Below are 26,561 nucleotides of genomic sequence, written 5' to 3'. Positions count from 1 at the left end.
TCCCTGTGATTTCAAGTCCGTTCTTTCCCTTAAGACCTTTGACTGGTTGGGAAATAGTTGACTTCCTGTGTGAAACTGAAAAACTTAACCTAATTCCCATTTCCATGAAAAGTAATTTTTTTTGGCCAAACTCTTGACAGGACAGAAGCTATTTATACGAGAAACATGCAACGTGATTCATCCTTTCACCTCCAAAACCTCATTGCCGGTGCTAACACCCCATTTACAATCAGTAACAAAGTAATTAACCGCCATTCTTATAAACGGATGGACTTTCACTGGGTTGATTAAAAAGGAGAAAAGCACGAGGTGTGTCAACATATTTTGCTCGGGGTCTGAATCAATCTCCAAGGACTTTTCCAGCTCTTTACATCCTCTGCTTGTCCTTTCTCTGATGCCAGCGCTTCCTCTTTTTCCTTCCTCTCCTTTCACTCCCACTCTCTACTTCTGCAGCCTTTCCTTTTCCTTTTCCTTAATCTATTTTCCGTTTCAGGCTTGCCAAGAAAAAAAAAAAGCCAGGGCTCGAGGGAGACCTTGGGACCCAGATAGGACAGGCTCAATCGGAGCTGTCACCGAGAGACCCTTCTTCTCAACATCTACGCCGCTGGGCTGCATGTCGGGATCCCGTAAGAAAAGATAAAACACCCCGCGCGGCACACGGAGGGGGCTTCGGCGTGATGACGCAACTGTGGGAAGAAGCGCCACCTCCGCCCAGACGCCTGCGGTCTCGCGAGAGCGAGGCCGCTCCGCCCCGCCCCGACCCCTCGGGCACTCACGTGACAGTGTGGGGGCTGGTTGCGTTGCAGCGGTCACATGATAAGCAAAGCCTTCGGCCGGGGTCTTCTTCCTGCCCTGCGGAAGCCGGAGCGGCTGGGGCTCCTGGAGTTCTCTGGGAAGCTGCTGTCCCTGTAACGCCCCTACCCTCGGTCTCCCCGCGTTTTGGCCTAATCCCCGCCATTCGAGTTGAGGCGGGTTGCAGGAGGTGCGGGTCGCCAACCGCCAACCGCCTCGAGACCTTCTCGCGTCGCTCGGCTCCTCACTCCCCGGCCTCTCCCGTCCCCTCGCGCCCATGGCAGCCCCCAGCGGAGCTCGGAGGTGGCAGCTGCTTCTGCTGCTGCTCGGTAAGACGGGGGAGAGGGGAAGGACATGGCGGGGGGGCGCCGCTGCCGTCCCGGACTTTGAGACGCCGCGGCCTACGGGAGGAGGGGGGAGGCCGAGGGGCTGCGCAGTGCCACCGGGTCGGCTGGGCTGTCTGGGGCCCCGTGGGTCGTTCCCTGCGCCAGACTTGTTCTCTCTCTACGGTGAAGTTTGGCTCATGGCCGAGTTCTGCTCGTCAGGGGCGGCGGCTTCTGCCGGGCGCTGGCTGGGCTTGCAATTTAGGGCGTGGGATTCTGAGGTAGAACTCCACTGACAGGTGGTTTGGGAGTTGGAAGTCCTGATGCCTTAAAGTGGAGAAGGCGGGGGGAGGGATGTGTCTTCAGGGCTGGAGATCGTAGGTTAGGTCACGGTCCGCTCTCGGGTTTGATGTTTCCACACAGTCACTGAATTCATTTTTCCTGGGCTCTTAGGTTCGAAACGAAACTTGTAAGTGATTGCTCTTTGGTTTGGTAATTTCGGGATGGCTATGGTTGGTTAATTTAATTTAGTGGCAAGTTTAGCTAGGGATGTCTAGGGAGGTTATACAGCCAAAAATGGCAGGAACTTATCTCTGTGTCGTCTCTCAGGTTGCCTGAATAGGTGACCTAAATCAAGCTCTTTACAGCATAGATTTTACTCAGAAGAAAATAGAGAGGGCACTGCAGTGATTCCTGTCTTTTAGGGTTAATGCTTAGTACTTTTCCCTTGGATGTGCGTACGTATGTAGTTCTTTTACTGTGAATTGAAGTTTATGTTAAAATGGTATAATTATCTTTAAGCTTTTCGCAGATTATATGGCAGGCAAAATGAGAGGTAAAACTAGGCTTCGGACTCACAATGGCAGTGTTCATGTCTAATAAATAGATTTAAAGAGCATTGTTCTCATTTCACAGTAGTGTGTGCTGGTTCCTATAAGCCAGAATGAGAGAATCCATTAACACGTTGGCAAGCATTGTGACTCCCGATCAGTCTATAGAATTTGTAGAAGCAGAGGGTGCTTTTAAGAAATTTTATTCTTATTTTTCTGGTCTAATAATGAGGAATATATGCCATCTCTTAAATGTGAATCCATTATAGGGTTTAATTTTAACTCTGTTCGGTGGCCCTCAGTAAACCTGTCTCTGTAGCATTCTTTCTCACCGTCCCACCTCTCTCCACCCCTTAATAATATAGCAAGATTTATTTTTATTGCCAGATTTAACTGAAGAGACAACTCTGTACATTAAATACATACATCTTGATACACGGTCCTATATACACCTGTTCATGAATTCTTTAAGTCTCATCCTATCTAAAATTCTTTTATTGTGATTGAATGGATTTAGGTGTCACTTTTGTTTTGTTTTGCTTTTTAAGTAAAATGAACAATTGTAACTGTATGAGTAGCCACAAGAGATGACCTTATTCCAGTAGAAAACTTGAAACCTTGCTCAGGACCTGTGACCCTTTACCAGCATGTGTAATTAGTTTTAAGAAGAGTTGTTGAAACAATTTTTGTCATGTCAAAACAACTGCTTTATTCTTTTATTAGAAAAGCTCTCAAGCATTAGAAAAATCCATAACTTCCTTATATTGTGATAGCTTGGAGTATTGTGCATAGTCATTGCCAGTAGTTTCTTTTTATGCTTTAGGTTACATATCTTGCGGTTTCTATTGGAAAGTAAGAATTAGGCTTAATAATTCACTCTATCCTCATTTTCTTAATTTCCAGCCAAGTGCTTCTCTAAAGCATGTTTATAGGTCCCCAAACCAAAGTGGGGGGAATTAGAATCATCAATCTCATCTTCCATTTATCAGGAGAAATTTGCAGAATACCTAATATGTGCCTTCCACAGTGCATGCCCTGTTACCAGCCCGTAGTCATCAAATGCAGTCATTTAGAACTTAACTACTAATATAAATTGGACTTCTATTCTATTTGGTTGTATATTATGGGAGGAGTACTGTCATTGGATTATATAAAGTTCTCAATTCCACTTTCATCATAATTAAAATTTATTGTGTAGGATCTTTGTACTATACCATTTGGTGTCAGTAACCTCAGAGTGTGTGTATATGTCCTTTATTTTGAAGAAGTGCATCTTTAGTTCATTCTAAAGATTTTCTTGATACATGTGGGTAACATTAGAGGTGAAATTGATGAGCAGACAATTCTTACATAATGTTCATCAGAAGGGTTCAGTTTTCTCTTTGGGTGAATTTTATTTAAAATCGGTTTAGTCACACAGCAGGAAATCTATTCAGACATATTCTGTATGTTTCAATTTCTTGTTTATTTTTTTTCTTTTCACCCGTTAGTGAGTGAAAACTTCCATTATGTTGTCATTTAAATAAAATCGGGTTTTTCAACAATATATAAATATTTTCAGTAAGATAAGCATCTTTGTTTGTTGTCTTTGAGTATTTTGCCTCTGTGAAAAGTGTTTGGCCAGCATTAAGAATGAAAATAATTGGTCTGAGGAGAAAAATGTTCTTTCTTCACTTAAAGTAAGAAGTATAATCACTTTATACATCTTTGACATTGGGAACTTAGTTGCTTTCTACCAGTTCAACGTTAGGTAACCTTACCTAGCACATTTCTTGAATGTTTCACTTTTCATATTAAGATGTATTAAGTTGAAATTGGTTGTGGATAAATGGATTGCACCATCTCCCAACTGGTGAGCTATACTTCCAGAATTGGTGAGAAATAAGTAAATTAGTCCTGGCCTGTTAGTAAAAGTTATTTTTTCTTTTTGTTTTTTATTTGTTGGTTGCATGAATAGCTCTTCATATAATTAGCTTTTTAACCTCAATTTCATTATATCTTTTAGGTTTTGTATTCAATTAAAAATGCAACTTTTAAAAAGATCTTTTTAAAAATTGGATTTAGGTCTGCACAGTTTCACCAGAAAAAAAGCATCTTTTTAATAAAATTTCAGACTTCTAAATTACCAATTCCTCATGTTAATAACTGGGAATTAAAGCTTCTTTTGTGTTTGAATACTTGGAAGAAAGCACTGACAAAGGTGAACTGGAACTTTTATTTTTGATACACAAGATTAAGGGTAATTGCATAATGTGACTCTTTAAACCATTAATATTAACTAGATTTTGTCATTCCCCTTTCAAAATGAAGAATTGTCACTTGGAAAGTTTTATACCAATTAATGTTACACTTGATTGTGGGAGTTTGTCAGGTTGATACCCGAATTCAGATTGAGTATCAAATTATTAGATCTGAGGTCAGAATGTTTTTCTGCTCCTGTAATTTTGAGTTCATATTGTTAGCCCACCCTGAACAACATTAATCTTACCTTTCTCTCTTGAGTCCACAGGATTTTTACAGTACGTGCTTTCACAGTACCTGCTTTTATACTATATAGCATTAATTCAATGTGTTGTGATTATTTTTATATGTATATCTCTCTTCCTCATCTTAACAGTCCAACTTGTGTCTGACATAGTAAGTACTCCGTGAATTTATGAAGAAATGTCCACCAAATTTATGCATAAACCATCTTTTTAGAAATATGCATACTTGTGCCCTATCTATATAGGTTGTGATTCAGTGACAGGGAGAGAGGCTTGGTCTCCCCCCACCTCCTTTAAATCTTCATAGAGGATCATCACTGGTTAAGAAGAAAAATACCAGCCTAAAAAAATCAAGGCAAAACAAAGTAAGGTGTAATTTTTATCAAAAAATTTACTGTATTGATGTGTTCCTTCAGATGGCAATCTTGTTTCAAAATCAAATATTTCACAATTCAAAGCATATTTATTAACTCAACAAATGCTTGAGAGGTAGAGTGGTTCAGGGCACAAGCTTCTGAGATAGAAGACCCTAGGTTCTAGATCTGGCTCTGCAACTACTTACTTGCTTAATGGCCTTGAGCAAGTTACTTAACTTCCCTGTGCCTTTTCACGTCTGTAAAAGGGGAATCATAGTAATGTCTACCTATTAGAGTTGTTATGATAATTAATATATTGCAGAGTGCTTAGAGAAGTACCTGGCATACAGTAAAGTACATTATAAAAACTTGGTAAATAATTATTCAACTGAGAATTAAATGGTGAACTTGATAGATACTATCTGTACCTGTACAAAGCTTAATGTTTTAATAGTAATAGCTGATATTAAAACCCTAGTGTCAGTGTCTTAAACATGCATTTTTTTTTCATTTAGTGCTCTGAAGAACTTTACCAGATATCAGAACTCTTATTTCCATTTTACGAGTGCAAACAAAATGCAAGTTTGGGAGGTTGCTTGTTACTTGCCCAAGATCACCCAGCTGTAAGTGGTGTCAGAGCCAAGCTAGAATCTTAAGGTGGTCTGACTCAGAAGCACACCTCTTCCTTCCCACAGCTGCACTTGTTATAAAGAATGAAATTTCTACAAGTAGGTGTATTTTGAAGGAATAAACACAAGTTACTCCTTTATATCACCTTTTGAAAAATGATCACATTCACATTTGAATGAAGAAATGCTTGTTTTTATGGATTGACATTTTATAGAATTTAAAAAACAAACTTCTAATCATTAGCATAAATAGATTTCTCTTGCAATATTTTATTCTAATGCTGCTGTGGACATTTTACCTTGACTAGAATAGGCTTCTGGGAGTAAGGTTCTTATTTTAATAATTCAAATTTTCTGTACCTCTCCAGAATAAATATGGGCTCTTTAGATGCTTCTAAAGCTTATTTTAAATTTGTAATTTACTAGTACTTATTTGTTTTCCTTCAAAGTTCAGACCCTCAGCATATTTATTAAATGAAAAAATTGTATGATTGAAAAGTTACTTAGCGTGAAATGTTTCCTAATGAAGTGCTTTGGGTCAATAAAAAGTTTTTTGATGTTTTAGAAAATTATTTTATGAAAAGGAAGCTTAGTAATAGCTGAACGTTGCGTACTTATGTGCAAGGCATTGTACTGTGCATTGGGTTATCATATACTCCTTCCCCAGCAGCATCACATAAATGGTGTCTTACGGATGGAGAAACCTAAGCATGGAGGGGGCAATAACCCACATAAATGGTGAGCTTAGGTTCAGGATTCCCAATGGGTCTCTGGCTCGGAGCCTATGCTTTTGAAACATATTTTGCCTCTTTTGCCTGCCTCACTTGCTTTTGCATGGCATGGCATCTTTTTCTGTAGCTTTTGCACACTCACCCCATCCCCTACAGTGAGGATCATTTTTCTATTTTTAAAAACGTCTGCTGGATTAAAAGCAAGTTGTGGAATCTTCTCTGGATTTGTAGAATAGAATGTTCATTAATTAGAGATGCTTTCCGGGTAATCTTGCCCGAGTATTGTGAAAGGAACTTCGTAAGGGGGTAGACTTAGAGGAACTTAAAAGACAAAACAAAACAGACAAAAAATTGCACTCTAAATAGGTTTCCTTGTTAGACATAGTTTGCTTCATTCTCATGTAGCAACTTTTCTTTATGAAGAGACCTTGGTACTTACTTTTCCAGAGGTATAAAGGAAGATTTGTGGGACTTCTGGTTATACTCTATTTGTTTTAGGCTTGAGTAGTAGTTGCTCTGAAGATTTCATTTATAAACGTCCTAAGGGTAAGATGAGTCGGGTTCATTGGAGTCCACCTGCTTTCCCAGGGACTAATATTTTAGAATACAAAAATTAATTGCATCTTCTGTTTTGAGTATGCTGCCCTCAGAGCGTGTTTAAGTCATATTTACACTTACCATATCAAATCATATCACAAATGTATAAATGTTCACTAAAAGGGCATACACTCAACTTTGATAGTTATCACCTTTCTGTATATATATATAATATTTCACAATAAGGAAATAACTGAAACTGTGGAACTGTAACTACAGTTACAGTTACCTCTATAACTGCTTATTAAGTTGTACTTTGAAAGTTATCACCTTTCTGTGTATATGTTATATTTCACAGTAAGGAAATAACAATTTGTGGAACTGTAAACCATAGAATTCCTTGAAATTTGTTCTCTAACTACTTGTTAAATATTACTTTGAAAGTTATCACTGTTATGTATATGTTAAATTTCACAATAAAGGGCATGCACTCAAAAGCAGGGCAGTGTGTGTGCGCGTGCACGTATGTGTGGCTTGCGCTAACTTGTACCAGCAAAGACACGTAATGGCACGTAATTTCTAGACAAGTAATGCTACACAGTAGTAGCTGATAAATGTTTGCTTTCAGAATTAGGCAGTGTGCTGGTTTGGAGCTGTTTTGTACCCCAGAAAAGATCATGTTCTTTTTTTTTTTTTTCCCCTTTTTTTTATTTTAATGCAATTTTATTGAGATATATTCAAACACCATATAATCCATCCAAAGTATACAGTCAGTGGCTCACAGTATCATTAAATAGTTGTGCATTCATTGCCACAATCAATTGTAGATTTTCATTATTCTAAAATAAAGAAGAAAAAAAAGAAGACCCAAAACATCCCATTCTGCTTAAACCCACCCACCCACCCCCATTATTTATATATATGTATATTTTTTAAGGCCGTGTTCTTTTAATCCATTCTTGTGACTTGCAGACCTATTGTGGGTGGGACCTTTTGATTAGGTTGTTTCAATTAGGATGGAACCCAGCCCATTTAAGGTAGGTCTTAATCCTTTACTGGAATCCTTTATGAGAAGACTCATAAACAAACAAACCTAGCTTTGCTTGTCTGTAAAAGAAAATAAGATATATGCTTTGTAATATTAACTTCTCTACCATAGTGATCAGATTACTTTTGCTATTAAACATCTCAATCACAGGGCCACGGGGGTATGAAAGCATACATGGTACTAGCCCTTAAAGAATTTACTGAAAGAGGAAATACTTATTGATCACTCCAAAGCTGGAAAGACCCAAGAGATCTTCTATTCTGTCCCTTCACTTTAAGAATATGGCAGTTCTAATTAGAGAGGTTATAGGATGTGCCTAAAGTCACACAGTCAAGTTCACATTATGTAAATTTACTCACCATTTTTTTTTGAGGACCTTTCTAAAGTTGGCTTCAGATAAATATTCTTAAGTAAAGCATTAAATAGCTGTAGACCAGGTTGGCAAGTTGATCAGATGCATTTATAGATGATATTTTCAAAGTAGTGTCTGGGAGGGACAGAAGACCCAGATGAACCAGCCTGTGTGATCACCTTGTCAGCTTTTTAGTGGTTTAAAAAGCACAGTGAAATCTAATAAAACTATCGCTTACAGCTGTAAAAAACAAAAATGCCTAGTTGTATTTTCAAAAAGGTATTTATTTAGAGTATTTCTGTCTTTCCTGGAATTAGCAGGCCTCATGCATGGTGCATCTTCAGTGTTTGTAGTGAAAAATGGCAACGGGACAGCTTGCATAATGGCTGACTTCTCAGCTGCCTTCTTGATGACTTATGATACTAAAAGTGGCTCTAAGGTAAGAAATGCCAGCATAATTCACTTTGCTTGTGTGTGTGTATGTGTAAAGATTATTTAAAGATTTTAAATAAATCCTTGAAAAATAATCCTACCTTACTAGTTCTTTTCGTGTATGCATGTTTCCTCCTAGGCCCATCAATAACATGCTATTTTATAGACCGTAGCTGCCATAATAGACATACTATTTTGTGTTTTGCTTTTCACTATTTCATCATGAATATTTTCCCAGCTGTCTTCATAATTATTTTTATAATCACAATGTAATACTTCATTATGTTAATTAATCATGATTTTTTAAGGCACTCCCCTGTTGGTAGTTTTTTATTTTCTTTTAATGTCCAGTGACAGTTCCATAGATATAGCTTTTTTGATCAAATGAATTTTTTAGATGATTATACTCCAGAAAATGTGTATAAACAGTTATTTGATATAAAGTGTTAAAAGCACTGTACTCATTTGATCAAAATGCTTCTTGTATTAGTTGTTTTGCTTAAACTTTGTGCTTACATAGGATGAGTTAGGTTTTTTGCATTTCCTAGATTTCTAACAAGTAAATATCATGTTTTTGTGTGTATTTCTTTGTGTGTTAATTACTTTTTAAAATATATATCCTTGAACCAAATCTTATTTTCATTTCTTTGTTGAAACTATCATTTTTCTTTTTCCACATCCATATTGACAGCATCATATCTTTTTACTACTACTCAAAGAGCAGTTGGAGCTAGGATTGCTGGAAAGATAAAAAGTTCCTTTGAAGCTCTGAAATTTGTGCTAGCCTTATTAGTTTAGTTATGGCTTCTGTAATGTGGTTGCTATTAAGGTAGAAAAAAAACTGGAAGTATTTGGTTTCATAAAACTTCTCAAATTATAAAGACTTATCTAAGTTCTTTTAAATTTCTGTTTCATTTAGATATGGTGGTTGGGTTCTTAAAGTATCCTTTTGTTAGATATTAGTTATGTTACATGAATGGGATCGTAAATATATTCTTATGTGCTTTACTGTTTTAAAAAACCATGTCTTTGTCAGCTCACAAAATGTCATCTCATGACTGTCATTTTTTTTTTAAGGACTGCCTTAGTGTATGGTTTAACCATAATTCATGTAACCAGTCCATTTCATTTTTTTTTTAGTTCATTTCATTTTGATGGTCATCAAGTTGTTTTCCAATTGTTTTGCTTATAATAGTAAATTCAAACAATTCTGCAATAAAGATCCCTCTTCTCTTTGTTTAGAGATAGTCCTAAATAAAAATTTCATTTAAAAAATAACTTTTTTTACAAACATAACATACAGCTCATTCTGAAGCCAAATATGGATTGTTTCAGTTTACCAAGACAACTTTAGGTTTTAAATACAGTTTTATTGAGATATACTCATGTACCCTACAATCATCCAGTGTTCATTCAGTTATTCACAGTACCATCATAAAGTTGTGCATTCATCACCAGAATCGGCTTTTGAATATTTTTACAACTTTAGTTTTTTTTTTTTTTTTTTTTCATGCCTGCCTTTTTTTTTTTTTTTTAATCATCATTTTATTGAGATATATTCACATACCATGCAGTCATACAAAACAAATTGTACTTTCGATTGTTTACAGTACCATTACATAGTTGTACATTCATCACCTAAATCAATCCCTGACACCTTCATTAGCACACACACAAAAATAACAAGAATAATAATTAGAGTGAAAAAGAGCAATTGAAGTAAAAAAGAACACTGGGTACCTTTGTCTGTTTGTTTCCTTCCCCTACTTTTCTACACATCCATCCATAAACTAGACAAAGTGGTGTTTGGTCCTTATGGCTTTCCCAATCCCATTGTCACCCCTCATAAGCTACATTTTTATACAACTGTCTTCGAGATTCATGGGTTCTGGGTTGTAGTTTGATAGTTTCAGGTATCCACCACCAGCTACCCCAATTCTTTAGAACCTAAAAAGGGTTGTCTAAAGTGTGCATAAGAGTGCCCACCAGAGTGACCTCTCGGCTCCTTTTGGAATCTCTCTGCCACTGAAGCTTATTTCATTTCCTTTCACATCCCCCTTTTGGTCAAGAAGATGTTCTCCGTCCCACGGTGCAGGGTCTACATTCCTCCCTGGGAGTCATATTCCACGTTGCCAGGGAGATTCACTTCCCTGGGTGTCTGATCCCACGTAGGGGGGAGGGCAGTGATTTCACCTTTCAAGTTGGCTTAGCCAGAGAGAGAGGGCCACATCTGAGCAACAAAGAGGCATTCAGGAGGAGACTCTTAGGCACAAATACAGGGAGGCCTAGCCTCTCCTTTGTAGCAACCGTCTTCCCAAGGGTAAAACTTATGGTAGAGGGCTCAACCCATCAAACCACCAGTCCCCTATGTCTGTGGTCATTACAACTTTAGTTTTAATTGTTATAAAATAAAATGTTAATGGAAGGGGAATTTTTACTGATAAGAATAATTAAGTTAACTTGGTCTTAAATTTGAAATGTATTTTCAGTCCATTACTGACATAGAAGATATCTTTCTTTTGGTGTTTCTGAATCCCTTTAATAATTACATTCTAATTGGGTTTTTTGTAATTGTGTTTGTTCTAGAATGCGACCTTTGTCCTGCCATCTAAAGCAGAAGTACTAAATAGCAGCACTTGTGGTAAAGAGAATACTTCTGACCCCAGTCTAATGATTGCTTTTGGGAGCGGACATACATTGACCTTAAACTTCTCAAGGAATGCAACACATTACAGTGTCCAGCTGCTAAGTTTTGTATATAACTTGTCAGACACAGATATTTTCCCCAATGCAAGCTCCAAAGGTAAGGCCCAAAATTGACCAGTTATATGGTGTTAGAAAAATGGGGGGAGGGGTGACATGGAATGGTCTAAATTACTTCGACTTAGTATTGCAAGTTCAAATTCAAAATTATGATTTTTTTATATAGAAATCAAGACTGTGGAGTCCATTACTGACATCAAGGCAGACATAGATAAAAAATATAGATGTGTTAACAGCAACCAGATACACATGAATAATGTAATAATTACACTCCATGATACGACTATCCAGGCATACCTTTCAAGTAATAACTTCAGCAAAGAAGGTAAGATATTATTTGACTCATTGGTGCTGTTTGTTTGACTATGGTAAATGAAAATTACTTCTTTATATCCTGATGTCTGGATGAAATATAAGTTAAATAAGCATGCATCCAACCAGGACTAAGTTGATAGTTTGCACTGCATCTTTGAAGAACAGTCTACCTTTTTTTCTCTTTTTAGAGAAGGTGACTGCTGCACATGAGGATGGATATACAACTTGATTTAAAAAGGGTAAAAGAGCAAAGCAATTGAAACCTTCTCTGTATCTTCTCTTGTTATAGCCCTAATGAGATTAGGGTCACAGGATCTCTTTCAATTCAAGCCAGTTGTCTTTTCTAGTCTTATCTCAGTCCTTCCTTTAGGCAGGTCTAGGGACAGGTGGTAGGAACATTCCTTTCTGATTAGGTTGTGACCACTAGAGGATTTATCTACTATTTCAGCTAGTGATGCAGATTTTATCCTAGGCTAGTCTAATGGCTGAGAGCAGGAGCTCTCAAATAAGATGACATGCCAAGCCACTTAGCTCTGTGATCTTTTTCTTTACTTGTAAAATAAGAGTAATAGCCTTAGATGGTTGTTAGGATTAAAAAAGGAAATTTATGTAAAGTACTTGTCCAGTGCCCTGCACAGAGTAAATAGTAAATACATGTTAAATATTTTTACTCTTAAGAAAATTTTCTTCCCTAATTCCTACCAGTCATCTCAAAATTCCCTGTCATTTTGGTGTGGTGTGGTCGCAAGATTGCCTTTGGGTATGCTTAGTACTTCTTTTAGAAAACCAAGGTTGAACTTCTCCGTGGATAAGTTTATGTTAAAGACGATAGCCATCTCTAATCTTTTGCCCTGCCATGACAAGCCTTTAATCTACAATATTCCTCAGCAACCTTGCTTAAAGTGTCAGAAGTGACTGTTGGGATAGTGACCAAAGGGATTGTTTTGTCATCAGTGGTAATTTGCATATTATGACATTCAGTCATAGTGTGCAAATAGAATTTAAGGAAATTGAACTTAAGGAAAAAAACTAACATTTATTGAATTAGTTACTTTTATTGCATTTATGAAAGCTTGTCTAACCCGGTGAGAGATGCAGTGATACCCCCTTTCTTGTAGATGAACAGAGTCACCCAAGATGTTGTAGTAAGTGGCACCAAGAGTCTGACCAAGTTTCTGACTTTTCTCCATTCCACGTCTTCTCAAACTGGGCCGGGAGGGATAGGTTATAAGCACCATGTGTGCTTCATCAGGAAAAGAAGAATACTAACTATAAGCCTACATATTGAGACAAGCGTAATTAATGTATATTAGAAGGTAATGTCCATCTATCAGCCTGTCCAATATATTCATCCTATAAAATAGATCTCATTCAGAGCTAAAGGTGACTTTAGTTAGGCATGGTAGTCAAGTGGGAGTTAGAGTAAGAAATTAAATAATATAAGTAATCAGTGTTTAAAATGATAAATCTCCAAATTATCTGGGTTTCTTATCTAGCAGAATACATCTGAATTGTGTCAATGTTCTCTCAGATCTAAAGAGAAGGAAAAAGCAAAATCTGTCAGATAAAATTGGAAAATGATAGATGATCTAGTTTACTGACTTCATACAGTGATTTCACTGTACAAATGAGGCCTGAAGGTGGTTATAGAATATGGCTCATTGTGCCTTACAACCATAAATACATGTCAAGTGATGGCTTGTTTTGCTTTGAAGACTTCTAAATATGCCTAAACATTTTCTGGCCTACCCTTTCCTGGGCTTCGAGATATGGTCTGGTGCTATTTAAGTGACTTGCTGCTATGTGTGGGATGGGAGTGGACTTCCAGAGCCCTGTGCCTGGAGGCCACATTTTCTAGACTAAAAGTGGAGACAAATAGAGATATGCTAATTATGTTTTTAAAGGTTAATTTATCCTGTTCAGTGGAGAAGCATATTCACCTTATTGCAAATTGAAAAGGTATAAAAGTGAAGCTTTCCTTCTCATACCTATGCCCCAGACACCAGTTCCCCTCCCTGGCAGCTATCAGTGTTACATACTTGGATTTGACATAAACATTACTCTAGAGATTTGTAAACTCCATTTTGGGAAGCCATCCCAATCTGTTGAGTAGAGTTGTTCAGCAGAAGCTTGCCCTTACATTTGAGACGTGAGTCGAAGAATATCTTCCCTCACCTCCCCACTCGTACCATGGTGGTAAGCCCTCTTACCAAAATTTGATTTGATTTTATGATAAATCTGCCTGTGTATATATATACTTTGGAAAGGAATATCCTACTTCTTTTTAAAAGACACTAAAACAATCTATTAGTACATTATACTGGGTAAGAGGAGAGTTAAGAGGAAGCTTCAATACTGCAAGTTCATAGAAGTTGGAGTGTACTGACTGACTTTGCTTTTGATTATCCCAAGGAGTAAAAATGAAGAGTTCTCAGAGGTGTCTTGATCCATATTAGCTCCTCTTTTCATCGGAGGGATGAGGGATGGAATAAAATCACAGACAAATCGTGTGTACTCTTTAGTAGAAAGGAAGGAGTCTCCATGGGACTTTTGGAATTCATCTCATTATTTAGTTAGATCCTTTACAGTAATTCCTTATCTCAGTCTGGAACTTGATTGCTAAGAAACAGGAAAAGATCAGAAAAGAAAATGAACAAAACAGCTTGAGCTGGCAAGACTTCAAGGTTCCTTTGCTAAAGTTGGTGCCCTCTTTTCTTGAGTGCTGATCTCATGACCTCTCATAGAACCTATTAATTCTTTCTTTACATGATGTTTTATGGAATTTAGTTCTCTAATGGCCTAGGCTCTAGGACCAGTGAGTAGCAAGTTAGAAGAGTTCTAGAGGGCCAGTCGCCAGTAGGCCTACTTGAGTGAAGGAGAAAAGAAAAACATGTTGAATAAGGTCTCCAGATCTCAAATACAGTAATGAATCTTGGTAAACCTAAAGGGCTTAATCTATTGCAATAGAATATTGATATATTCTGAATAATTTTCTAAAGCTTAATTATTGGCATATTCTGTTTAAGATTCATGTAAAATGGCTCAGCTAGCCAGTTGACTCTTCAGAGTCTCAATTCCTTAAAGGTTTTAGCTAGCCACAGTTTTATTATACCACTTTTTGTCTATTCTTCATGTCTTGTTTGGTTCTTTTGTTTTTTGACAGTGATTGGTATTAATTATTTTGCAATTAAAGAGATCAGTATTTTCCCTAAAGATAGAACTTTGAAATAACTGACCAAATATACTACCATGACAACATACACTGTTTAAAAACATTGATTTATATTGAAATTGAGCCATCTCTTCATCTCTTCTTGTTGTACCAATCTCATTCTTGTGGTTCTTAAGCACTTTTTGACTTTTTTTATCTCTTAACTAAATTGATAGCTTCTTGAGGGAAAGGCTCCCATATCAAATATACTAAATATATTTTTATATATTCTGTTTGTTTCCAGCTGCTAAAATAAAAACTGTACAGTGGGTTGACTCAGTTTCAGAGGCTAGAAGGCTTGCTTCCTCCAGGAGTCAGTATCTTCTGGCTGGCCAGCAGTTTTTGGGGTTTCTTGACTTTTCTGTCACATGGCAATGCCTGTGGGGGTGTCATCTTTCTCTTCCGGATTCACTTGATTTACCAGTTTCTGGCTCCTCTCCGTGTGTCTGAATTTTATTCTATTTATAAATGACTCCAGTAATCCAAATTAAAGCCCAAACTGATGTACTTGGTCACACCTTAACTAAAAATATTGTCAGACGGTCTTGTTTAATGGGTTCACAGGAATGAATTAAGATTTAAGAACTGTTTTTCTGATGTACATAATTCCATCCCCAACATAGTCCTAGTCTGTTCTATATATTATGGATTCTCAATAAATATTTATTGAATAAATAGGTTCAGTACTTTTTTTCAGTCATGAAATGACCCCCTTTTCTCATGCCCATGTAAAATTTTTATTTGATAAATTGCAGGTTAAGATATTAAAGTAGGCTTCTGTGACCTTTATTTGTTATTAGTGTAATGGTGGCCTTTACCAGAAAGCCCTCGTTCATCTTGCCTTTAAATATATTGTCATATCTAAAAAAGAAAAAAAAACTTGGGAACTTAACCGATTTTATTTTGAAACAAAGTAAATCACAAACCAAGAGAGATTGAACTGACTATCCTGTCAGTTTTGTTAGTTGAAGATGAGTTCTAAAGAAAACGTATCTTCTTTCTTAAGGTCTTCAAAAGTAGGGTAGATGATTATCTTTCTGGAATGATGTAGGCATGGTTCTAGCTGTAGAGGCTGGAGAATAAACTAGGTGAGTGGGTCTCAAATTCCAGTGTGCATCAGAATTAAATTTCCAGCCTCATGCTGATTCTGGCTTAGGTTTGGGGTGAGGTCCAACCCAGGCATCTGGGTTTTACCAGCTTAGCGTTGTGTCTTTGAGAAGTGCTAAACTGGATGAACCTCTCCAGGCTCTTCCACACTTGGAGGGCTAGAATTTTATTTTCCACAGGAAGCATATATAGCAGTGTCTTGTTTTAAAGCAAGGATTTATAATTTATTCTTTTTTATCTTTAATGTTTGATATATAGATACTCATTGAATGAATACTCTTGTATGACCAGTAGAAGTTAGAAATGGAAAGTACTTTTAAATATAGTTTATCATAAATCTCACTTCCTATCCAATTTGACAGTATTGTTTTCTTATATCTTAGGAATCAGACTCACTCCAAATCTAGCTTAAGTTGAAGGAATCAATACTAAGACATCTCTTTCCATTTGAGACTCTTCTTAATTGAAACATACAGGTTTATTTGAATATTTGTTGTTGCCAGGAGATAATTTGGGACCTATGGAGCACACTTTAGAAGTAGTCTGGCAGCAAATTCTTTTCTCCCTTTATTTTCTGTGTGAAAGAAACTGAGGATAACCATGTAGCAATGCCTAACCTCCCCCCATATTTATCATACTTCAGTACATTTTATTTGTGATTATCTCCTAGACTGTGTGTACTTGGTGTTGAACATTTGTTTAAGAAGGAAGAAGAAATGTTTTTGTTAAAAGGCGTGAATTTTGAATTTATAATTTACATAGAAGGAAGAGAGGAGAATTTATCCAAACAGATTTCTGAAGTCCAGAATTTTTCTGATTTGTGGGTAGATCAATAGTATGTTAAGGAAAATGAATGTGATGAGTGGATCATACTTTAAAAAATAATTGTCAAATGAGTGTAGGCTACACTTCTTAAATGTGTATTGTGTATTGTGTGGCCATTTAGACTAGAATTTGGAGAAGAGTCTTTTGGTTTGGTTTGGTTTTACACATTTAACTTTTGTCCATTTAATCATGTTGTATTCTATATTCGTTTATAAAGTAATGGTTGAAGCTAGTTTTAAAGATTTAGCCAGAATTTCAACTTGGAGCTTAGTTGAAGGATAAGAAGTGAACACAATGTTTGTCAGCACATCATAGGTTAAGACTTTTCTAATTCATGATTTAGGCCTTCCAATTTGCCACATCACTGTTAACCTAAGGTCAGAATTCACAGAGGTTGATACATTTACTTTATGGTCTTTTTTTTTTCCTACCATCTTTGTTACTATATTATGTCTAGAAAGGGATTTTATTTTATAGGATTAGATGTGTGAAAACATCCTCAGTGAGTTGACCTTTTCAGAATGAATGGTAAATACCAAATATGTTAACAGTAGTAAGTTAAACTTTCTTGTCTCTTCCCTCTCCCAAGTTGATGGAATGTGAAGGTGGGAATTAGCAACCAAAGAAGAATTTTTGGTTTTGGGTAAGAAATTAAAACGTGATTGGAAAGTTACAACTCATCCCTTACAGTCTTTCCCACCACATAAAGTATTTTTAATCAGAAGGCTTAACCTAGAAGGAAGTGTTTGAATAGAAGTTGAATAAATACTGTCTTCAGAAACAAGATGGTAAAAGAAAGAACCTAATTTTGATTTTGATGATTTTGTATACCTTGGTTTTTTAGAACATAAATTGTAATCTGTCCATAAAAGGCATGCAGCTCTCCTGTTTGCTCTTATAAAAATGTTCCATTGTCTTTCTACTTTTGGTTTAGTTTGCCTTAATTTTGAATGTAAATTTTTGTTGTCAACAATCATGGTGAACAAGTCAAATTCTGAGAGACAGAATAAAATTCAAACTCCTTAGCATGTCCCTTAAGGGCATTTTGTGGTCTCCCCACATTCCAGCCTCCTTTGGTTCCGGATTATGCCATATTCTCTTATCTCAGGGTCTTCACATACTCACAAACTGTGCCTTTCCTGAAACTAGAATGCTTGCCCATACCCTCACCATCCTCTGCCCCAAATAGAAACCCAAAACTGGCTAACGCCTATTGATCTCTAGTCACAGCTCAGATACGTCCTCAGACAGGCCTTAAGGTCTTTAAAAGTAGGACCTGCTCAGCTGTTCCTCCCTTAAATCATCCTATTCTTCACAATACTAAGGTATATTTGTATGTTTAATATCTGTTTCTTATGGACTAGTATCCATCAGTTCAAGGACCCTTTGTTGTTCTTCAAGCAAAAATTGTTGCTAATTCTGTGCCTGGCACGTAATAGGAACTCAGATAACATTTAATTGAATTGTGTCATTATTTCACATGGTGTATTGGCTGGCTATTCAAACAGCATGGCCTTTCCTACTCTAGTTCCTTCATGACTAAAAGTATTTTTGACCTCCAAAGTAAGGTTTGTCTTGCAGAAGAGGATAAAACAAACACTGTTGAGGCACACAGAGGTGAAAGAAGGTGCTGTGGGTTTAAACTGTTGCATAGAGGATGAGATAAGGAAGAATCTCCATTTAAAGCTGTTATAGCACAGTGGAACTGTGGAGACGGGAGAATTGAGAGTGCTTGAAAAATTCTCTTGCCACTCTGCTGCCCTTGCTCAAAAGGTTCTGTGGGACAGTTACACCCAACGCTCTGATGCATCCATTGTATGTAATGATTTAACTTCTATACATCTAGAAAGGTATTAACCATGTAACATCCTTGGGAGAATTGAAAAACTAGTCAAGTTGTTTTCTGTAGGACTTACTGAGAAAGTCTGCTAGGGTCTACCGTGAGATCAAAGAGTGAGTTAAATTTTAAGTTCTGATTGAGGTATTACAAGCAAGCGCTGATGGTTATAGGAAATCTAGACCTTGAATTTTCTTCCTGTGAACAAAATTACTTATTTCCACTATTCCTCCAGAGACACGCTGTAAGCAAGATGTAACTTCCCCAACAACAGCACCTCCAGGTCCAAAGCCTACAACTCCTTCACCTTCTCCAGTGCCAGGAAGTCCATCTGTGTATAGGTACAATGTGAGTGGCACAAATGGAACCTGTCTGCTTGCCAGCATGGGGTTACAGCTGAACATCACCTATGAGAAAAATGATGGCAAGGTATACAAAGAATCATTTTTGAGGCATTTTCTTTTTGTATATTTGGGACTGGCATTCTATATCATCAGAAACTCACCTTCATAGTTCATAGCCTTTTAGAATATGTATCATGGAAAAAGAATGTGCTTATTTTTGTAGATAAATTTTATTGGAATACAGCCATACTATACATGTACCTGTTGTCTTAAGGCAGCTTTCCTCTAAAGTAGCAGTTGAATAGTCGTGACAATGACCATATCATATGGCCCACAAAGCCTAAAATATTTGGCCCTTTACAGAAAAAGTTTGTTGGCCCTTACACAGACCATTAAACTTCTATTGCTTAAACTTCTATCACTTACACATTTGTTATTTTTGTGCTCTTCTTTTGAAATAAAATTTTCTTCCTTAATGGTGATGAACTCTATGGGACTGTGGCAAATAACTTGCTTGTGATGAATTTTTTTTTTTTTTTAAATCTTCATTTTATTGAGATATATTCACATACCACGCAGTCATACAAAACAAATCATACATTTGATTGTTCACAGTACCATTACATAGTTGTACATTCATCACCTAAATCAATCCCTGACACCTTCATTAGCACACACACAAAAATAATAATAATAATAATTAAAGTGAAAAAGAGCAATTGAAGTAAAAAAGAACACTGGGTACCTTTGTATGTTTGTTTGTTTGTTTCCTTCCCCTGTTTTTCTACTCATCCATCCATAAACTAGACAAAGTGGAGTGTGGTCCTTATGGTTTTCCCAATCCCATTGTCACCCCTCATAAGCTACATTTTTATACAATTGTCTTCGAGATTCATGGGTTCTGGGTTGTAGTTTGATAGTTTCAGGTATCCACCAGCTACCCCAATTCTTTAGAACCTAAAGAGGGTTGTCTAAATTGTGCGTAAGAGTGCCCACCAGAGTGACCTCTCGGCTCCTTTTAGAATCTCTCTGCTACTGAAGCTTATTTCATTTCCTTTCACATCCCCCTTTTGGTCAAGAAGATGTTCTCCATCCCACGATGCTAGCTCTACATTCCTCCCCAGGAGTCATATTCCATGTTGCCAGGGAGATTCACTCCCCTGGGTGTCTGATCCCACGTAGGGGGGAGGGCAGTGATTTCACCTTTCAAGTTGGCTTAGCTAGAGAGAGAGGGCCACATCTGAGCAACAATTGTGATGAATTTTGAAGTGTGTGATCTTGAAAGGAAGGGCACTAGGATCTGTACTTTTCACACAGGTATGCATCATTCTAACAGTATCAATCAGAAATAACAGGGAAAACCTGTTTTGAAATCCAAAAAATCTGCAGTAGTGCAAACTCCTAATGTTTTCCTTCTGGTTTTTGTTGAAATAAATGTGGTCTCGAAGTTACAATTTTAGAATTGTTTTTGTTCTTTCCAAGTTTGTGGAGGACCCAAAGCATAAAATAGAATGGTAATCTGTTTGCCTTTCTTGTTTAGACTGTGACGAGAGTATTCAATATCAACCCAAATAAGACCGCAGTTAGTGGGAACTGTAGCTCTCATTTAGTGACTCTGGAGCTCCGAAGTGAAAATGTCATTCTTGTCTTCAGTTTTGGAATGGTGAGGACCTGTGGTTTTTCTTCTTTAATACTAAGGATTTTCATGTCAAGCTTGCCTTGGTTTCCTAACATGCATTGTACTGTAGTTTACCCTCTACAACTTTTTTCCATGTACTCAGTGTAGTGCTCAGTAGGATCCCTGTTCTTACTGCTTTAGAAAGCCAAGGCTGCAGTGTGGTGCACAGCCAGAATGAAAATAGGACGTAGAGTCTTAAAATTCACAGCCCTGCCTTAAAATGGAGTCTGCTTGCTTTTTTCTGTCTCCCAATTTTGAAGATCATTTTGGTTCCTCTGCCTTTTTTTTTCTGCTAACAAATGTCATCATCCATTTTTTCAACAGGCATTTAACAGGTGCCTCCTATGTGCCAAGCAACTGCTGACACCTGAAGTAATAGCATTTTCTCTATCCTGTACCTTTTCTTAATATATCCTAGGAAGAATCATACAAAGTTTGCAAAATAATACATGAAGAATAGAAATGTCACTTATTATAAATATTTTCAATATGCTATGCAAGTGAACTGATCGATATTTGGGTTTCTCATTAATTTTAGCTTTCCTAATGCTGCTTCCCTGTACCATTCAGAAAAACTTTGTTTTAGAACATATATCCTTCAATCCCCATTTTATCAGAGAATCTTAATGATTCTGCAAAAATGTTCTGGAAAGAACTAGTCAAAATTTTTGTTCTCCAAGTTTGTATGATGCCTTTTATAGACAGAATATTTTGTAGTTTCATTCTAAAGCTAAAAATATGGGAAGTAAGATTTATTACCAGTGACTTTTCAGGTTTAATAAAAATTTGAATCTAATAAGTCTGATAAAGAATTGTTCTTTCTCTTTTAAGAATGCAAGTTCTAACCGGTTTTTCCTCCAAGGAATCCAGTTAAATACAACTCTTCCTGACGCCAGAGGTAAGACTTCCACAATTCATATGAATATACCCCACTACCACCACCACAAGATTTCCCAGAATAACTAGACAACTCAATGATTTTGCAGACCCCACTTTTAAAGCTTCCAATGACTCACTGAGAGCACTTCAAGCCACTATTGGAAATTCTTACAAGTGTAATGCTGAGGAAAATGTTCAAGTTACAAAGACATTTTCAGTCAACATATTCAAAGTGTGGGTCCAGGCTTTCAAGCTTGAAGGTGACAAGTTTGGATCTGGTAAGTAGCATCTGATTGTAGTGTTTACAGTGATAGTTGGAATTGAAGCGTTTAAGACTCTTCCACAGTCCTGACATTCTCTGGTTCTATTTTGGATATTTAATAGCTTCTATATTGGGAGTGTGAGTGGGGGTGGAGGTTCCCTTTTTCTCTACAAAAAAACTGATTCCTTTTCCCAATCTAAGGTATTTTTAGAGAAAATTCCCCTTCCTGTGTTACCTTGCCTCAGAAAGGCCCAGAATATCTTTCAGATGTAAATACATGTGAACACGTGACAGCATTTAAGAAAAATGTCATTTTATGAAATAGTTGTTGCTGTTCCCTTTGTTAAAGTTGAATATGAAAATGTCTTTCTGGTATGTTGAGTGTTCCAGAAGGGCCTAAAGGCCCTGTATATTGCACAACTGACTGACCACATTGACAGCTGAGTAGCAGTTTCTAATGTGTGGGCAAATACATTTCTATAATTTTACAGCCACGCAGAAAATCACATTCTCTGTTAAAGGCTTCTCTAAGTGACAGTTAATTAGAATTTGGGATCTCCCACTTTAATTTAATTTTCTTTCCCCTTCTGGTGTGTGGGGAAGAAGTTGGGAGGAGGGCTAGACCTATCTTTAAGATCTTAAGATCCCTTTGGTGACAACAAATGTGACCATGCAATATATCCTTTTTTCTCTTCAGTGGAAGAATGTCAGCTGGATGAAAACAACATGCTGATTCCCATTGCTGTCGGTGGAGCCCTTGCAGGACTGGTCCTGATTGTCCTGATTGCCTATCTCATCGGCAGGAAGAGAAGCCATGCTGGCTACCAGACGATCTAGCGTCCCCACTTGCTCATCGCCACCACCACTGTAGATCAGCAGCAGTTGCAAGGGGTCTATATTCATTTTCCCTGAGCTTAAATTGGTATTGAAAGGGAGGCATACGTTCTTGCAAACTGTTTTTCAAGTCTGCTTTATCAAATGTGAAGTTCATCTTGCAACATTTACTATGCACAAAAAAGTAACTATTGAAATGATGGTGTTAATTTTGCTAACTTGGTTAAATGTTTTGCTAACTGGTTAAATATTAATATTTACCAAAGTAGAACTCTAAGGTAAGGGTAAGAGTACATTTCTAAATTGGCACTGGCTCCACTATCATTTGACTTCTTAAGATTCTGGTATTTGGTTTCTTCATTCTTTACTGTATTCAGATTTAAGCCTTACAAAGGGAAAATGCTTGGTCTTAATACTTAAAATTGATGAAAGCTAGGTAATTGTTACGTAGAAGAAGAAAAACGTAAAAGTACTCCAAAAGATGAAACTATGAAATGCTTAAATTAAGCTTTGAAAACCAGGACAGGCTGGACCGTACACGGTGTGCAGCATTCATCATTCAAGCATTACAGACTTAATTGGGCATATCTTTGGTATTTTTGATGCTCTGCCACTTAAGAACTGGCACTTTTTAAAATATAAAAATGGGTGTTATTTTTATTTACTTTTTTGTAAAGTGATTTTCAGTCTTCTGTTTGAAGTTCAGGGTGCTCCTATTTCTGCACTTGTGTACAATATAGATTTCACTCTACTGATTTATCCGCTTACAGCTTGGTTGGGGTTGTACACTTCAAGGATCAGTTCATATGTAATGCATTGCCTGTAACAATGCTAATAAAAATTCTCTTTCTTTATTTGTCTGGACGTAGTACTTTTGTCAGCTAAAAACGAAAGACCATGACAGAATGATGTTGATCTTACTTTTAAGTTAAAAGTTCACTAAGAATAGTCAGGAGTTAAGTGTATAACAGCAATAACCACACTCTGGGGAAGGGTGAGGAGGTAGTCTGCTCAAAGTGACACCTGGTTTTAGAAGAGGACTTTGTAGCCATTCTTTTGGATACTAACTGCAAGAAAACATTAGTTTTCTCTTAAATTCAGTCTTAAATTATAAGAATAAGGCCAACTGTTGTGGCCTCTAGCAAACATCCATCTATGTCATGAGTAACATGTACTAGTTAAAAATAAGGATGCAGTGGAGAGAAGAGGCCAGAGCAGGTGGCTTCTCTGTAGTACTGAAAACTGCCATCTCATCTGTCAAAGGACCACAGGTTCTGAACAAGAACATCTGAAACAGAGGGGCTCCGTGGTGTGCTGATCCAGTTTCAGCTCGTGAACCAATATGTTTAAAAGGACAAGTCAAGTCTGGTTTTGCAGATAACGCATTTAAAATGCTGCCCTCCCCTCCCACCTGGCCCACTCTGTAGGCCAAGTCACTGCTACCTCAGGTTCTTCATGAAGAGCTTGCACAGCAGTATTTCATTTGTTCCTAATTGCTTAATTTGTTTTTGTTTTTTATTTAAGCAAATACAAAACATTATCAGGGGCTGCAGACCTTGATTTGTAAAGCTGAGAAAGCCTGCCGATAGCCCCCAGAATTTGAGCTCCCCTGACCTACATCATCACACACCTGCATCAAAAAATCCTGTCCTGGAGTCTGCTGTCAACACTGGACCTTACCTTACAGTCAAGCTCCAAGGGCTTCCATGTGAATTTTTACTCTGGGAGTATGGGATTTACTTTTGGTAAAACCTGATGTGGCCCTGTATAATTATTTTGCCATGCGTGCTGGGTCCATACTTGGCGCTGATTAGCAGTCCTCTTCAAATCAAGTGCGGAAGAGCACAGTCCACGTGAACAGGGACACTGAGCTCAGAACAGGATTTAAGTTGTCAACAATCTGTTGTTGCTAAGGAAGTAAAAATTCTCAAGATCCCAGAGGATGGAGTTTCTTAAGGCCCTCAAATAGCAAAACAATCCCAAGAGTTAGGAAGTTGGTGATATGTCTCTGATTAATTTCCCAAATCTAAAGAAATAGATGAGATCTTGGACAGTTTATCAAGTATTTAAAATGATGAAGAAATGATCCTTTTGCCTATTCCAGAAAGGAGAGAGAAACCAACAGTCATGGCCTCTATAATGCCAGTGTTCAGGTCTTGGCAGATGTTTTGTGATTCACAGCATAAAAGTTAAGAGAACGTTAAAGTAATAGCATTTGCTGAAGCAGGCAGTAGTCTCTGCCTGACAGGACAAAAGCTACCAAGGAACCAAACTGAGCTCAGAAGAGCCTATCATGTAAATGAGTTGCGCCCCGTGGTAACCCCCAAAGTGGACAACATTGCTTTCCCTAGCAGATTTGAAAGCAGTGATGTGAGGCGATGAATAGTTAATACCCAGGCAGGTTAGCACTGAGGAAACACCAACTACTGGGTGAACCTGATGCAGAGATTCCAGATGTTTGTATTTCAAGAAGAGGAACCTTGGCAATTTGAGGGTTCCTTTCAGAGGGTCTGTGAGGTCTTAAGAAATCCAACCAGCTAGTTTAGATAAAACTGCTTCCAGTGAACTGCCTTGGAGAGATGCCAGCCTCATCCTGTCCAAGGTAGCGTGTGCTTCACCAAGTCCTGGAATTGAAGAGGGAGAGCTACGCAGCTGGTGTTGAAGTGTTAACAATTATGCATTTATGAGACCAGTCTTTTAAACAGCTGTGCTGCATACATACAAATTTGTATATCGTGTCCTTCCACATGGCAGAGGATGATCACAAAATTTTCAAGTCCACCAAGAAAGCAAACATCCGTTCTTATAAGGCAATAAGCACCACTTTAGCTTCCATAAGAATTTGGGGATTGAAAGAATCAATGATTATCGGTAAGCCAGATTCTAGGCTTGCTGGGCCAGTGATGAGCAACTCCAGTCAGTCCAAGTCACTTGATTTCTCAGTTATTTTTTTTAGTTGTGAGTTAAGAAAGCAGACCCCAGGATCTCTATGATCCATTTCACTTCCCCAGACCATGACTGATCGAGAGCCACGATGTGATTAAAAGTACAGTCCACTGTTTCACTTCCTAGCAGCAAACCTTGTAACAATATCAGAGTTATTAATTGGGACATTACTGTATTTTGGTCCTGACTCCATCTTCATTCATGGATAGGCTCTTGACATCTGCTCCTCTTTTTCTCAAGGGAAGGAAGCCATCGTAGTGATTGTCTGTTTGTCGTACGGTAGAGGTGATGACGGGGGTCCCAAGAGTTTACCATGATCTGTCTGGTGAGACAAGGAAGTAGGTGCAGAGCCTGAACCAGAATCCAGAACTTGGGGCCCCTTAGACAGGGCTCTTGCAATCCTCCAGGCTGTTGCTCTGGACGAGGATCTATCAATATGGTGAAAACATGCTTCCTTTCACAAAACACTTCCAGAGTTCAGAGTGAATTCAGTATCGACTCTCATTCCCCTGTTCCTCTTTGAAGGGAAGTGAAACTTCCATGAAGACATGTAATTTAAGAAGCCAATCAACTGAGCAGGAGTCAGGACAGAAATCTGTAAGGGGTGCTAAAACATAACTGGAAATTCAGAGACAGAATGAAGGTGAATTTTTTTCCTGCCAGACTGATTATTTATTTGGAAAAACTAGGGTGTTTACAAGTAACAGCAGATGGTTAAACCTGAGTAGGGTAAGCAAGCCTGGGTACAGCCATCAGCAGGCCAGCCAGGGCTCAGCTCTGCCGAGAGTTCTCAATCCAGCCCCAAGGCAGAATCCCTATTTCAGGCAGTGAGGCTGAAGAAATGAAGTGGAGTCAGGGCTGGGGAGACTCAGGGGGCTCCTGCCCTGCCAGAGATGCTCCAGCTGGGTCTGTCTTGCACCTCTCAGGCAGCTTCCCACCATTCCCAAGCCTGCCTTCCTCCAGATGAGGCTGTGGGCTCCTGGGCAGCCTTACCTCAGCACCACCATTTTAAACACCTTTCTCCTGAGAGGACCGTCTTGAAAC

The 26,561-nt window shown here is 37.8% G+C and overlaps 2 protein-coding genes across 4 annotated transcripts in view; one reads left to right on the top strand and one right to left on the bottom strand.

Annotated features, from left to right (window-relative positions):
* The first annotated feature begins 840 nt into the window (after positions 1–840).
* LAMP1 (lysosomal associated membrane protein 1) lies at positions 841–23,425 on the top strand. Of its 2 annotated transcripts, none has more exons than XM_037799873.1 (9): positions 841–1,121; positions 8,405–8,523; positions 11,103–11,319; positions 11,446–11,604; positions 18,810–19,003; positions 20,459–20,581; positions 21,428–21,494; positions 21,583–21,753; positions 22,435–23,425. In XM_037799873.1, the coding sequence occupies exons 1-9, from the start codon at positions 1,070–1,072 to the stop codon at positions 22,572–22,574; spliced, it is 1,242 nt and encodes a 413-aa protein (XP_037655801.1). In that variant the 5' UTR covers positions 841–1,069; the 3' UTR covers positions 22,575–23,425. The 2 variants fall into 2 exon arrangements, with proteins under 2 accessions (XP_037655801.1, XP_037655800.1); XM_037799872.1 differs by having other exon boundaries at positions 8,402–8,523.
* The window catches only part of GRTP1 (growth hormone regulated TBC protein 1), a 69,964-nt gene continuing 63,447 nt past the window's right edge, over positions 20,045–26,561 (bottom strand). For both annotated transcript variants that reach the window (XM_037799874.1, XM_037799876.1), the window contains one exon: positions 20,045–26,561. In XM_037799874.1, the coding sequence (XP_037655802.1) occupies positions 26,507–26,561 (55 nt within the window). In that variant the 3' untranslated portion in view covers positions 20,045–26,506.

The sequence above is a fragment of the Choloepus didactylus genome, chromosome 12 (genome assembly GCF_015220235.1).
Source record: "Choloepus didactylus isolate mChoDid1 chromosome 12, mChoDid1.pri, whole genome shotgun sequence".
In the NCBI taxonomy this organism is placed as follows: Eukaryota; Metazoa; Chordata; class Mammalia; order Pilosa; family Megalonychidae; genus Choloepus; species Choloepus didactylus.
Note: the sequence above shows the minus strand (reverse complement) of the source record. Positions and strands in the feature narration are given on the sequence as shown.

What these genes read in the sequence shown, in the direction of transcription:
- LAMP1 (XM_037799872.1), top strand. Translation starts at nt 1,070, where the DNA reads ATGGCAGCCCCCAGCGGAGCTCGGAGGTGGCAGCTGCTTCTGCTGCTG. An exon ending in CCCCAATGCAAGCTCCAAAG is followed by an intron (nt 11,320 to 11,445) that starts GTAAGGCCCAAA and finishes TTTTTTATATAG; the next exon opens with AAATCAAGACTGTGGAGTCC. An exon ending in AGGTGACAAGTTTGGATCTG is followed by an intron (nt 21,754 to 22,434) that starts GTAAGTAGCATC and finishes TTTTCTCTTCAG; the next exon opens with TGGAAGAATGTCAGCTGGAT.